Source organism: Harmonia axyridis, chromosome 1 (assembly GCF_914767665.1).
Source record: "Harmonia axyridis chromosome 1, icHarAxyr1.1, whole genome shotgun sequence".
NCBI classification, from domain to species: domain Eukaryota; kingdom Metazoa; phylum Arthropoda; class Insecta; order Coleoptera; family Coccinellidae; genus Harmonia; species Harmonia axyridis.
The window spans coordinates 60,748,959-60,762,601 of record NC_059501.1 but is presented as its reverse complement, the minus strand read 5'-3'; the positions used below and the strand labels follow the sequence as shown (position 1 = coordinate 60,762,601).

Here is a 13,643-nt window from a genome sequence, read left to right as displayed (position 1 = left end):
TTTTCTCTTCAGCTATTGGTTTTGGGAAAAAAATTCAAAAATAAAAAAAATTTGTAAAAAAAATTTTTGTTTACAAATTTTTAATTTCATTTCATCTCGAAAAAAAATTTTGATATGAAATAAAGAAAGAGTTGCTAATTTAACCCCGTATAATGTAACAGGAATAATATTGAAAAAATACCCGTGGTTAGTCCTTTGCAAAAAAATTACAGAATTTCAAGTTTCTAGTTTTACTACACCTTTTTCAGTTGTAATTCAGAAAATCAAAGTTCAATTTCAGAAACGGGAACATGTATTTCAGAATAGGAATATGTAATTCAGAAAAGAGAAATTGAATTTCAGAATAGTTAATTTAATTTCAGAAAAACGAAATTGAAATTCAGATTAGGAAGTTGGATTTCAGAAAAACAAAGTTGTAATTCAGAATAGTGAATTGAAATTCAGAAAAGGAAAATTGTATTTCATAAAAGAAAAATTGTATTTCAGAAAAGAAAAATTGTATTTCAGAAGTTATCAATTCAATTTCAGAAAATGTAATATGTAATTCAGTAGGCTACAATGTCCTGTTAGAAAGCCAGTGGGGAGGCGTAACTTATTCTTGCTGAGATCCAAATACCTTTTGGACCTTGCAGTTTTAAAGTTCCGAAGGAACTTTTTGGAATGATTTCCCGGAAGATTCCTCCAGAGTGCTTCTCTTTCAGTTTCTTCCTTCTCCAGAAACTCTTTCTTATAGGTGCATTTGCCTATACCACAGAAAGGTTCTAAGACAGTAAGTGGCGTTTGAGCTCCTTTTCTGGCTAGTGTGTTAGTCTCTTCTTTTCCTATGAAATTCTGAATTACAATTTCTTATTTCTGAATTACAATTTCTTTTTTCTGAATTACAATTTCCTATTTCTGAATTTCAAATCACCAAATCTGAATTCCAATTTATATTTTCTGAAATCAAATTTACCCTTTCTGAATTACATATCACTATTCTGAAATTCAAATTACAGTTTCTGAATATAAAGTTCTTATTCTGAATTACAATTTCCATCTTCTGAAATTCAATTTACTATTCTGAATTACAATTTGCATATTCTGAAATTCAATTTACTTTTCTGAATTACATTTTACGTTTTCTGAATTACAATTGAAAAAGGTGTAGAAAAAAAATGAAAACTGAATTTTAGTCACCACCTTTTAAGGGTAATATCTCGGAAAGGGGTGGCTGAGGAAGTTTTGTTATAGCCGACCCATCTCAATTTCATAGGAGCATTCAACTCCTAAATTTTGTCGCATGAATTTAGGAACATTCTGTATAATAAATCACCTTCTGATATGTTTCGGATATTTGAATGAGAATTTAAATATCTCAATTACTAATTCGTAGGAATGATATATTTTTTTTATTTTAATTTTTTTTCGATGTAATGTGCGAAAATTACTGTATTTACATGGAGATTAGCTGCTTTCTCCCATTTACAAGTAAGTTTGTTTGCAGATGGCACATCCTACACTGAATCGAGGATTTCTTCATTTATATTAGTGTTCTGTGCTTCAAACCCCGCAATAGGGGACATAGAAAAGAAAAAGATATTAGCTCAAGTAGTCTGTGATTAGACATCATAGAACAGATTTTTATCTTTGGGTTTGACATGACAACCGCAATTCAAAGAAAATAACCTTTTTTCCTCATTTCAATTTTTCTGAGAACATAAATCAAACCTATTTATTTTCAATGTTTTCATACTTTTTTTTCACAGGTTTTGAAGCAAATTTTTAATGACACAATTCAAAGAAGACGTCTCTATTTATAAAATAATCTCAATTTTGGGAGGATGTTTTCAAAACAGAGCAATAGTAAATTTAGCAAAACATACCCCATCTGATCGGATGTTAGTTGTGAAACGTTATCAGCTGGAAAAAATTCGTGATAGTAATTGCTTAGACTTAGTAGAGGTGAGCATGTTGATTGAAGCCGCTATAAGCAAATATATACAAATATAATTTCTAGAGGGAAATTATTCTAACACGTCAATTGCAACATCCAAATATTATTAGTCTTCATACAGCTTTTGTTTACGGACCTGAAATATTTGTGATAAGTCCCTTACAAGCTTATGGTTCCTGCAAGTCTTTATTGAATTCAAATTTCAACGAAGGTCTTTTATTTCACTTCCTGGTTTTGACATGCATTAAGAATATTAAATTTTAGGTTTACCAGAGTTAGCTGTAATTTTGATATTACGAGATGTAACTGAAGGTCTAAATTATCTTCACAAGACTGGATATATACATAGGTAAATTCAATTGAATAGTAATTCGTTTATTAATATTTAGCATCATTAATAAAAAGATTATACTTATAACTCTCTAATGATATGAAGTCTTGTTGTTCATGGAGATATGTAGGTGGAATCCCAAACTAATTAGATTGTATAGAGTGAATAGCTTTATGTTCAACAAGATCATATTCTGCTAAAGTACTAGGTTATGTATTTAGCAGTTTATTGATTCAGAAAAGTTTTTCAACACTTTTAATTGAATCATTATAGGTCTTTTTTCAACTTCAGTTATTTTGATTCAAATTTGTATTTCTTTCTGCTTTAATCAAAAGGTAATGTTTTTAGAATGATTCTACTTTTAGAGCCATACGAGCTAGTCATATTCTTATATCTGCCAAAGGAAAAGCATGCTTGAGTGGGCTACGCTATGCCTGTTCTATCGTAAATAATGGGAAATGGCAGAAAGCTATACATTCATTTCCATTAACCACTCAGTCGAATCTCAATTGGTTGAGTCCTGAGTTATTAGAACAAAATTTGAAAGGTTTGTAGTTCTAATTATAAGTCTCTCTCAATAAAATATATGTACTTTCTTGCTATAAAGTTAATCCTCATTGAGACCCAATTTTTTAGGTTACAATGAAAAATCTGATATCTATAGTTTGGGAATGGTGTGCTGTGAATTGGCAAATGGTAGAGAACCATTTGCAGAATATGATTCTACACTCATGCTTGTAGAAAAAGTCAGAGGTTGTGCCCCTAGTTTGTTAGATCGCAGCACTCTCTTTTCCAATAGTGAAGATCGTGAGTGTCAAGGTTAGAATTAACATTGTGCATTTTATAGGAGATTTCCTAATAACATTTTAAGATTATAAAGAATGTTAGAAGGCATGACATTCAAACACATTTCTTCAACATTAGCTATACAAAAGGTGACCAAACGTCCCGTTTTGAACAGGACTGTCCCTTTTTTGATTTCTTGTCCTGGTGTCCCGATACTCAGCTCCGGGACGCAAAATCGTCCCGTTTTCGGAAACTACGCGAAAATCAAAATAATCAAAAACTTCAAACGTTTCTTTTTTTCTTTCATTAACTACCTATTCGATTTCTTCCACTAAATCCCTGAATACAAATCAGTCAAAATCGTAAAATTTAACTATATTCGTTAATGGAATATTTGCACTGAGATGTGATAAACATTGATTAACAAACCCGAAAAAAATTGTTGATATTGAAAAATTCCTTCATATAAGAATAAAGTGATGCAAAACCTTCGAATCTATGTGTAATTAAAATATTTTTTTGATTCATTATACTGTATCAGAAGTAGAGACTGTAGGATGAAAGTTGGAGGAAAGAGAAGGATGTTACTTTATAAGAAATTTTTAGGTGATTGTGATGTTCCAGTAAGCTGGTCTAAAAGACGATTCAATTCATATCTTCATGAATTCTGCTATATTTGTTTAGAGAGGGAATCGTCAATCAGACCAACTGCTGCTCAATTATTATCTCATCCTGTTTTTAAATTGATAAAGAAAGGACCGTCTTTACCTGAATTATTGAAACCTGCTCTACCTTTAAGTGACAAGGTAGCATTCAATGGAGGTATGAATTATAATAAACTTTTTCTTTGTTGTCAAATTGATTACAATAATTTCAATTACATACTTTTAAAGATGGAACTAAATAAAAATATTGTTATTTACAGAAGAAGTCGCCAACATGGACCAAATAGAGAAATTTGCTGATATGGACATGTCTCTGTATGATTGGGATTTCTCTATGAATCAGAATGATTGAGGTTACAAATAATGATCTCTCAAGACATCACTAGTTTTGAAATTGATGATAATGAAACTTAAGAGATACACATTTTTGAGATAAAAACTTTATTGTGAAATTGTTGTAAATAAAATAAAAAATGTTCAATATTATTTTATGTCCTTTTTTCTTCAATTGTTAGGAGTATATGGAACAAAATTTCATTTTATTTTTTCAAAAATAAATCTGTAATAGTCTTCAGACGAAAAAATTTCAACTTTTTGTGTAGTTTCCAATTATTAAAACTTCCTCTGTTAAGAGAATAAAGAATCTTAAAATGGAATTTCAAAGGGCCATCAGAAACCATTGAAATTTGTTACAAAATGCTGGTTGCAATTTTATTCTTAATTTTGAATACCTCAAATGATATTTCAAGTCAATTAATTTATTATTAATGGACTAGTTTTCATTTTTTTGTTAAGGATTAATTCTAAAAATTTAAGTAAAATGAAACAAAAATGTGGAAGAATCATTGAAATATCTCTAGAAATGAAAAAGTTATGGGACTTTGAAGTTGCGCTTGGAAGAATAGGTAATTTCATAGTACGTGTGAGTGTCGTGACGTCACACACTAGACGACTGGTATTCGCAGTGCTTACGAATTCATTGGTGTACAATCATTTGTGCCGTTCGTGTCGTGTTTTGTTCGTTACACGATGGCTGAAATAACTTACTATAACATACATATAAATTACTTTTTACTGCTCACATAAATATGTTTTGCCATTGATAGACTTCAACAACCAGTACTCAACTACAAACTGTTTATGAAACGTTTTTTAAATAAATCATCGTTATAAGTTGAACCATGATGAAGCAAACTCAAAAGTAGATACTTACATGAAAAGTTTAACTCCTTTTATTTCTGCACGACATAAAATGGATTTGAAGAAAAAAACTCCATCACTGCGAATATATCTATTTTAGGCAAATTGTCACTTTGTCCTTTCACGAAGCCTTCTTCCATTATGGTAACATAAAAACAAAACTCGAGTTAAAACTACACTGTACAAGTATTTAAACGTAATTTATGGTGTAGCGATCACAGGCAAGAGCCGTGACGTCACAGACCAAAGACGTTCCGCGCTAAAATACGTAAATTTAAATAATCTATTTCTCAGTCATTTATTGATGGATTTCCAAAATTTTTTCACTGATTTATCAGTTTTGCTCTATATTTTAATTCTATCGTGTCAAATATAGTATTATCAACATCACTAAACTAGTCCGTCCTTGTTTCAGGGGAACAATGGAATGTGTTTTCAATCAATGATTTTGCAATGCAGAATGTTCCTCTGCCATAATTTGATGCCTATACCATAGAATAAAAAATTCTTATACTATGCCTATACATAGGGCGGTACTAGTGGTTTTCAATGTTTCAGGTAACCTCTTAGAATATAGATAGATTATTAATTTTCTAAGGGCAACCTGCTTCGTATTTATGAATTGTTTGACACTTGTCAATATTCGACTTAATTTTTCATTGACAGAATTTTGAAGGTTATAAATGTTTGATCCTTTCAAATTTGTGAATAACTAATAATTATTAATGGTTCCGACACCGAATGTTAGATGTCATGGAAAATATTCGTAAACAATAATCTGAAAATTAAAATGACAACTGCCAACCAGAGTGGGCGTGGTTACCGAACCTAACCAGAATAAAAGAACGGTAGCTCTGGTGACAGATAATTCACCGATGTTTGAGGAAATAGTCACCGGTTTTTGAGGAATTTGAAATAAACGGACCATCAACTTACTAACAATAGTAACCAAGGTGATATACGGACCATACCCATAATGATATATCGAAAAATGAAATATTGAAACTTTCAAGCAGGAAAGAATTGATGTAACATTTTTGCGTTTCAAGTAAAATGTAACTTTATAAAAAAAAAGTTTAGCAGGAAAATAAATTAATATTGGGTGCTAGCAAGTGCGACAATAAAAAATCGTTTTCCCTTAAACATTAATATAATAAAATAAATTAAAGTTCAAAATCGAGCATTTTATACACCATTAAAAAACATATGAATGTACATTAACATCTGGTCAATCAAATGGTATCTTCAAATGCTAGTATTACTTTGATATAAATCATCGCTCCTCTAATATCACAGTTTCTTGAGGATATAATTTCAGTTCTTCAAGGGTTTTGGTCTGATCCATAGATGTTAACTGGAAAAAAATAAATAAAAATTGGTTAGGTTAGGTTAAAAATTGGTTAGAAAAAGCAATTTTAAATTTATTGTCAAGAACTTACATCTCTTCTTGGCCAGCTAGATATCACTTTATAATCTTCACTATTGTAACCTTCTACAGTAAGAAAATCGTGCAATACCTAAAAATATTTCATTTAATTGATTCAGTTTATACTTTCCAGAATGTATAATACTCACTTGTAACGATGCGGAAATAAGGAACCTTCTTTCCAAATGACCTCCTTTTGGCAGCCTAAACCTAATTTTAGTAATAGCTTCACGATCACCCTGCTCTAGAGCAGGTTCTGGATGTAATCTTTTTTCTGCTTCTAATCTCATTCCTTCTTTCCTCCTCTGTTCTGTAGCAATTTCGTTTTCTCGTTGTAACCTTGCTTCCTCTTCTGCTTGTTCCTGTAGAATTAAGAGAAATACAGAAAGTTAACATTATAACATTGATAAAAAAAATTGAAGAACAAACACTATGATAATGATTATATTGAATGAGAGTACCTTGAGTCTTTTGGCTTCATCTTTAGCTTTGTCAGCTGCTAGACTTTCGTGGAATGCAATATCTTGTTCCATTTTAACTCGTTCCCTTTCAGACCTTTCGTCTTCTTCTTTGATCTCTACTCTTTGCTGATTTGTAAATAATTCCACAGCTTCTAACAAACGAGACAGGAATTCATTCACTCCAAGATTACCTGATATCACATTGAAAATATCAGTTGATCCTCTAATTCTCATAATTAAAACTAAAGCAGGTAACCTGGAAAATTTTAAGTGATTAGTAATTCAAGTTTGAATTTAAAATTATATCATCTCATTAGAGTTTAAATTTTAATGTTTATTTTAAGCTGCAATGAGCTTTAACAAGCATTTAGCATCAGAGCTGTACCTGTCACCGCACAGTTCAGTTAAAGTAAGTAACTGATTACTAGAGACTTATAGAATTAATTTTTAAAGAAAATTGGTTCTGCCAACCAAAATGTTTCACATTTCTTGAACAAAATTGTCATAGACATTGGATTATCAAAATCATACTGATTAGGCTAATGGACATTAAGATATATGTATAGAAATTTATAATCATAAAATTTTCAGCTAAAATGTTTGTTTATGATAGTGATTATACTTTGATTATTTTACAATTAAGTTAATCCTAAAAAAAATTTTCCTCCCTTTGAGAGACATAAGAATATGGTATTTTTTAGTAATCAAGGGTAGATTTTCACATTTAAAAACATGTTTATACAACACCTACATTAAAATTGAAAGCAATATGAAGCATGTATAGAATTTTCTAATTTTACTACAGTGTGGTAATATGAGAGGTGACCTCTCATTATAGATGCAAGGAGCCAAAGGAGATATTTGAAGAAACTAAAGCACATCAGTTCAGTCCTATAAAGTGGTTACAGACGACCTCTAAAAAAGCGTACAAGCATAATACAACTGTTAAAAGACACCAAATCGAAATATGCCTTTGATATAAATCCCCCAAATACCAAAAAAAAATGGCACATTCAACATAAGTAGGGAATTTTAAAATAATACTCGAATAGTTGACAGAAAACAAAGAACTGAGTTCAGTATAAATATCTACCAGTTAATATTGATGGGAAGGTAACCAATATACATATTTTATGTTTATAGAGGTAACACACTCCCATCTGGATATTGTTGAGGATGTCACACCAACTATGGAATGAGTAGATAAATGAAAAAAAGCAGAAAATTTTTATAAAAAATATATTCAGGGCAAAAGCAAGCTGAAGAGCTTTTTGCATTTAAAAAGAGAAGACGCAACTCATTTTATCTCTCCCAAATATCTAAATAAACTACTTACAGGTCTATTTGACATGGAAAAGTGATATATCCTGCAAAAAAAAAGGAAAAGGAGACTCAACTTTTTGTAGGTTATGTGAATCATCAAATTACACCACCATACACTTCCCCTGCGTTGGAGCCGAAAAGGCTTCAATTATTGAAATGCATGGAGTTGACAGAAAATTCGCATTGTGAAATTAACGTTACCTGAAGAATTAGAAACCTTGGATAATATTATGGTTATTAACAATAAATTCTAAATCTTTGTTGTTTTGAGACTTTCATTTTAGGTGCTGTATAAACTTCTTGAAAAATTTTTGTGATTCCATCTTCCCATTTCATTTTAATTTTGAGTAACTCATGTATTTAGGTAGTTGTGAATGGAAAAAATTAATTTGGAAAAGTTAATACTCAGTCTCTATATCTGAGAAAATGATAATTCTAAAATCTGAGCAGATTTAACAAATCATTAAATAATTCTTACCTTTCATATTCCATATCTTTCAAACTAGAAGAGGCAAGTCCTCCTAAATTGGCATCAAGTATTGCATCCAATTTTTTAGCATTGCTTCTGAAAGTTATATCCCAGCCCCATAAAACGAAATATTGCGCCAACATTTCCATAACACTTTCAAACCCTAAGAGTTGACTGCAGAAGACGTTTGTCAAAACGCTTTTATCGTGATGGAGGTATATAGCAAGAATTTTTCTCTGAAGAAATAAAATTTTATGATTAATTTGAAACGTACATCATTTCAAACAAATACCAGAAATTGATAATTTAAAAAAAGCTGTCAAAACTCTCAAGTTCAAGGAATTTTAAATTCCGGGTGTAAAATTTTCTTTTCACACAGTATATATCAAATGATTTCTTAGATAAATATTCAATTCACTTACATCCTTAGCAGGTTTATTACAAGCCTCTTGCAGAGCCCCACTTAATGGGCCTGGGAAAAAGGTAGGATGTACTGGTCCGTATCTTGCCGTAAACCTATTGATGAATGTTGAGCATGCAGTCTCTTCGTCGGCAATATTTTCTGGGACTGAAAACATTATTATTCTGATAAATTTTCATTCAGACCTGTACCTTATGAGGTAGTCTTGTTTTTGACATCGAAATATTGACAATTATTTAAATATATTACATTATATTAAGTAAATTATTTAAGAACAACTTGTAACTCACTCAATGGTTCATTTCTTCTTGTTGATAGATCTTCCACAAAATAATCATCATCACCGTTTATAGACTCTGCAGCGTCTACATATTCTTCATCATCGCTATCTATTCTTATAACTGACGAATTGTGATTTGTCTCATTATCTCTCTGAGTGGGCGATACAGCGTTTCTACTAAGAACAAAGTCATGCTCAGGGTAACTGTAATAAAAAAAAAGGTCAATTAAAACATTTTTTTAAATTATAAAAGACTATTGCTCACTTTATCCCACTCAAGGCGAGTGGCATTGCATCATCTACCAAGTTGGGCCAACCAATCCAGATTTGGTTTCTAACTTCAATATTTGTCAATGCATACAATCCATTTTTAACTTCCAAAACAGGTGCTGATCCTCCAAATTTCAAGTTGAACATTTGATCCTCGTATTTAACATTCAGGGTGAAAGTGCCACTTAATTTTTCCGTTAAATAATTCCTGTAAATTTCAATAAATGATTTAGTATTCATTAGAATTGTATCCAGAGGATATTGTAACATTATTACATTGAAGTGAAATGTATCTGTTGAATCATTCTTAGATAATATTGTTTCCCTAATTCTATATTGCAAACAATTAAAAAAATATATATTGGTAAGAAGTTACTCTATTAATAATCTATGTATAATTTTGAAATCCATCAGACTTGGTAATTATAAGAAATAATATTCCTAATTATCTTTATGTTGAGATTTTGAACAAGCAATGGATGTGTAACTTCCTTATAAGAAATAAGTTTAAAATGTATTAGAGATGAAACAAACAGAAAATCTTACACAATGAACAGTTATTTTCTCCTATCTCTGCAGAATTATTCAATACATAAAAAAAAACAATAATATATAAAGCAACCTTATTTTGGGTTGAGGAAGAACTCATCAAAATAAATAATTTCATAAAAAATCAGTAATAGAAAATATACAAGATGGGGAAGATATCAATCTACGAATTCGAATACGATTCTGTGAAAATTCAGTTATGGCTCTGAGTCTTCAGCTTTCCTCAGAGAGATCATGAATCATGTTCAGTGTGATTTCTTTCTTTGGGTCACTTGAAATTTAGGTGTATTGCGAAGAAGTTAATATTGTTGAAGAAATGAAACATTAGAACAATGTTATTGATAAATTTCTTAATTTCGTTGCTTTCAATTTTTTTATTTGACTGTTTTCAAAGTTTAGTCTTTTTCTGTCTGATCTAAGAACTCGTTTGATTAAAAGATTTCAGAAGAAATTGTCCAATAAAAATAAACAAAAGGATACATATTTGAATTTTCAAATATGTAGAACTCATTCCAACACTGAAGCTACAATCTAACTTGCAGGTCATTCTATCATCATCTTATTTATTGCAAGATAGGCATGTTTAGCTATGTTTACTTTACTTTTAGGTGATGTTTTGGTGAAAATACCACATACTCTAGAGTCGAATTAAAATCCATATTATCAACAATTTTTTTCAACTTTTGCATATTTTATAGGAGATTAGTGGTGAAATGGTTCATTTTGATGAGTTCTCCTATCTGTTGAAAAAAGACTCACTTCGATGTCGGTTTTAACCAAGGTTTTCATTAAAAATTTAAACCCAAAATAATAACCCTACTTCATCAGAGCTCATTCGTGAATACTGGGATAAATTAAAAAATAATTCCTGGACGAGATTATTCAGTTAATCGACTCACTATATTCGTAATGTAGACAAATTTGAAACGTTTAACGCCCACAGTAAAGAATTACTGGACATAGGCCTACAGGACCTGTCCGATTCCAAATCATTCAGAGACTCTCGTTCACAAAGTTTAGAAAATTTAATTGGATCATGGAATTATGTTTTTCCAAGTGTTAATTTTTCTGTATGAGAGCTATATAGTTCAGGTAAGAACAGAATTGAATTTGACCACGGATTTGTCATCTTTTTGCTTGGGGAAAAATGCAGTTTTCCAAAAAAAAATGCACAAATCACTTGACGAAATACTCTAATCGAAAACCATTTGACGAATTTAATATATTTTCTTTCTTCAATAGACGATTGCTTATGAGTAAAGACTGGCTGACAACCAAAAAAATATTATATGGATTAATACCAATTGCAACAATGAATAATTACAACCAAACATGAGTATCATATCATATCATTAAATCAATATAAAGGAAAATATATCTCTAGTGGAAATATGAAATTAGTAATAACTGAAATAAAAAGAATTATTGTAAGCTACAGACTTGAATATTTGTAAATATATAAATCAAATAAAAATATGATATAATTCAAGTTGAACATTGAACAATTTTCACTGAAAGTATAAAAGGTACAATCAAAAATTTACCTGTAAGCAGATATTACAGATGAAAAAATCCAATGAAACTCATCCGAAAATCAAAAATTGACTGATAAAAAGACAATCTATAAAAATGAATCTGAGCACACAGAACAGAAATTTATTTTGATATCGTTAAAACTACTTTCTACTGAAATTATAAATTCTTACTCTTTCTCTGAAGTATATCCATCATCATCAGGAAGCAGACTCAATGAGTTTTCTCTATTTATTATGAGCTTGGAAAAGGGGGTGTCCTCATCTTGATTTTTCTTAACCCATCCTAGTAATACTTGACGGCACATGGGTACATGGAATTTTTTCTCTAGAGCCCGTTTCAAGTCTCCTGAAAAATATCACAGATGAAATTCTGATATAGAAGGATCAAATATCACCAATGTGATTAGGGAATTATATTCTGATAAAAATAAATCTTAAATTATTATGATGACTATTTATTGTAACTAGAGAATCATAGAAACTTACTGATGGTAGATGTATCTGGTAAAGTAATGACAACAAATTTGGTCAAATATGACACCTTGAATGTTAAATTTCTTGGAAATCCTCTAGATGTAGATGGTTGACTAAAATGATTCCTGTTAAAGCCTTGTATTCTGTCAATTGGGTGTTCAACATTATTTTCCATTCTAGACATGCTTGAAGCACTTTCAATTGGCATAACTGGAATATCATCTTCGACTATCATTACATCAGAATCATTTGTATTATCAGCTTGAAATGTCTGGCTTTCAGGAGATATAACCCTGCTTACAGCACTCTAAAAAATAAACAAATATAATGTTTTGCTCTTGGAATATGCAGTAGAATTGAAATATTATTTCTTTCTAAATTCATTTTTCAAGAATTAAAAGAAACTGATAGATAATCTTAATTAATATGATTTCATCAAGTAGGGAAAGTTTTTTGCGGAAATTGTGTCCTCTACATGCGTAACCCAATTGTTATTACATTCTCACACGACAAACTTAAAATTCGAGTGCCTCTTGAAAATGTTATTATATTATGATAGTTTAAAACGTGTTCAAGACTCAATTACTGTGAAAAATCATTTTATATTGATGAAGTTTTTCTATTCATTAATGAATAAATATGAAATCCTAATTTATCAAATTATTTTCAATTGTTCAAAACCCAAGGTAATAAAATAATAATTGCCCCATTTAACAAAAAAAGGTTTATTATAAATATCATCCATTGTGATACTTTAGTACTATTAATAATTTCAAAATAAACAAAGATCAACTGACAACTAGCAGTAACAAACTACAAAAAAGTTCTGTGTTATTCAAAGAAAATGATATGTCATAGTTCAGATTCATAAGATTATTATCCAAATGAATTTGAAGAATACCAACCAAATGAAAAGAATACAAACAAAGCATACTACCTATGCCAAAATAATCAAAGCAAAACATATCATTCAAAGTTTGTTGTTGAATGCATAAGAGGTTTTCATCACAAAGAAAACCATACAACATTTAATGATAGTATTGATTAAAACGTCATATTTGAATTAGCACAGATAACTGAACAAAAAACTTACCATCAAATCCCAATTACTTTCATCTAGATGAAAAATTGCTAAAGCAAGATCTTCAACTCCAGTGCATGCCTAAAAAATACAAGTTTCATTACTGATGTTTTCATGTTGATGTGGAGGATTTAGATATTACAAACCTGGAAATTCGCAAGTATTTCTTCTCTATTCGACATTTTAAAAATCTGCTTTTATTTCAAATTGGTATATTTAATTCACAAAAACAGAACACACTTCTTCAACAATTATAAATGATTTTACTTGACATGTTTAGTTCTCATCAAATGTTGAAATCTCCTTTGGACATTTCTTGATTCGACATTTCCATATTCTATGCACGGCACGACATTTCTTCATTTTATTGCAAATGGCTTCCTATTTCTGTCGATGTCTATCCTCTTCTAATTATTTTATTTTAACTTTTATTTTAGTT

At 30.2% G+C, this 13,643-nt stretch overlaps 2 protein-coding genes across 4 annotated transcripts; one reads left to right on the top strand and one right to left on the bottom strand.

Annotated features, from left to right (window-relative positions):
• The first annotated feature begins 1,624 nt into the window (after positions 1 to 1,624).
• Positions 1,625 to 4,201, top strand: LOC123689073 (STE20-related kinase adapter protein alpha). 3 transcript variants are annotated; one of them, XM_045627877.1, is made up of 7 exons: positions 1,625 to 1,941; positions 1,997 to 2,144; positions 2,198 to 2,282; positions 2,630 to 2,811; positions 2,901 to 3,071; positions 3,657 to 3,872; positions 3,976 to 4,201. In XM_045627877.1, the coding sequence occupies exons 1-7, from the start codon at positions 1,765 to 1,767 to the stop codon at positions 4,065 to 4,067; spliced, it is 1,071 nt and encodes a 356-aa protein (XP_045483833.1). In that variant the 5' UTR covers positions 1,625 to 1,764; the 3' UTR covers positions 4,068 to 4,201. The 3 variants fall into 3 exon arrangements, with proteins under 3 accessions (XP_045483833.1, XP_045483832.1, XP_045483831.1); XM_045627876.1 differs by having other exon boundaries at positions 2,901 to 3,083; positions 3,979 to 4,201; XM_045627875.1 differs by having other exon boundaries at positions 1,626 to 1,941; positions 2,901 to 3,083.
• Positions 4,202 to 6,046: 1,845 nt separating this feature from the next.
• LOC123671422 (FAS-associated factor 1) lies at positions 6,047 to 13,523 on the bottom strand. The gene is made up of 12 exons (XM_045605270.1): positions 13,351 to 13,523; positions 13,217 to 13,285; positions 12,136 to 12,430; positions 11,821 to 11,995; positions 9,561 to 9,773; positions 9,306 to 9,499; positions 9,017 to 9,162; positions 8,604 to 8,830; positions 6,803 to 7,058; positions 6,491 to 6,703; positions 6,355 to 6,432; positions 6,047 to 6,269 (listed from the first exon to the last, which is right to left on the bottom strand). Exons 1-12 carry the CDS (start codon positions 13,384 to 13,386, stop codon positions 6,189 to 6,191), a joined length of 1,983 nt encoding a protein of 660 aa, XP_045461226.1. The 5' UTR covers positions 13,387 to 13,523; the 3' UTR covers positions 6,047 to 6,188.
• Between the last annotated feature and the right edge of the window lie 120 nt (positions 13,524 to 13,643).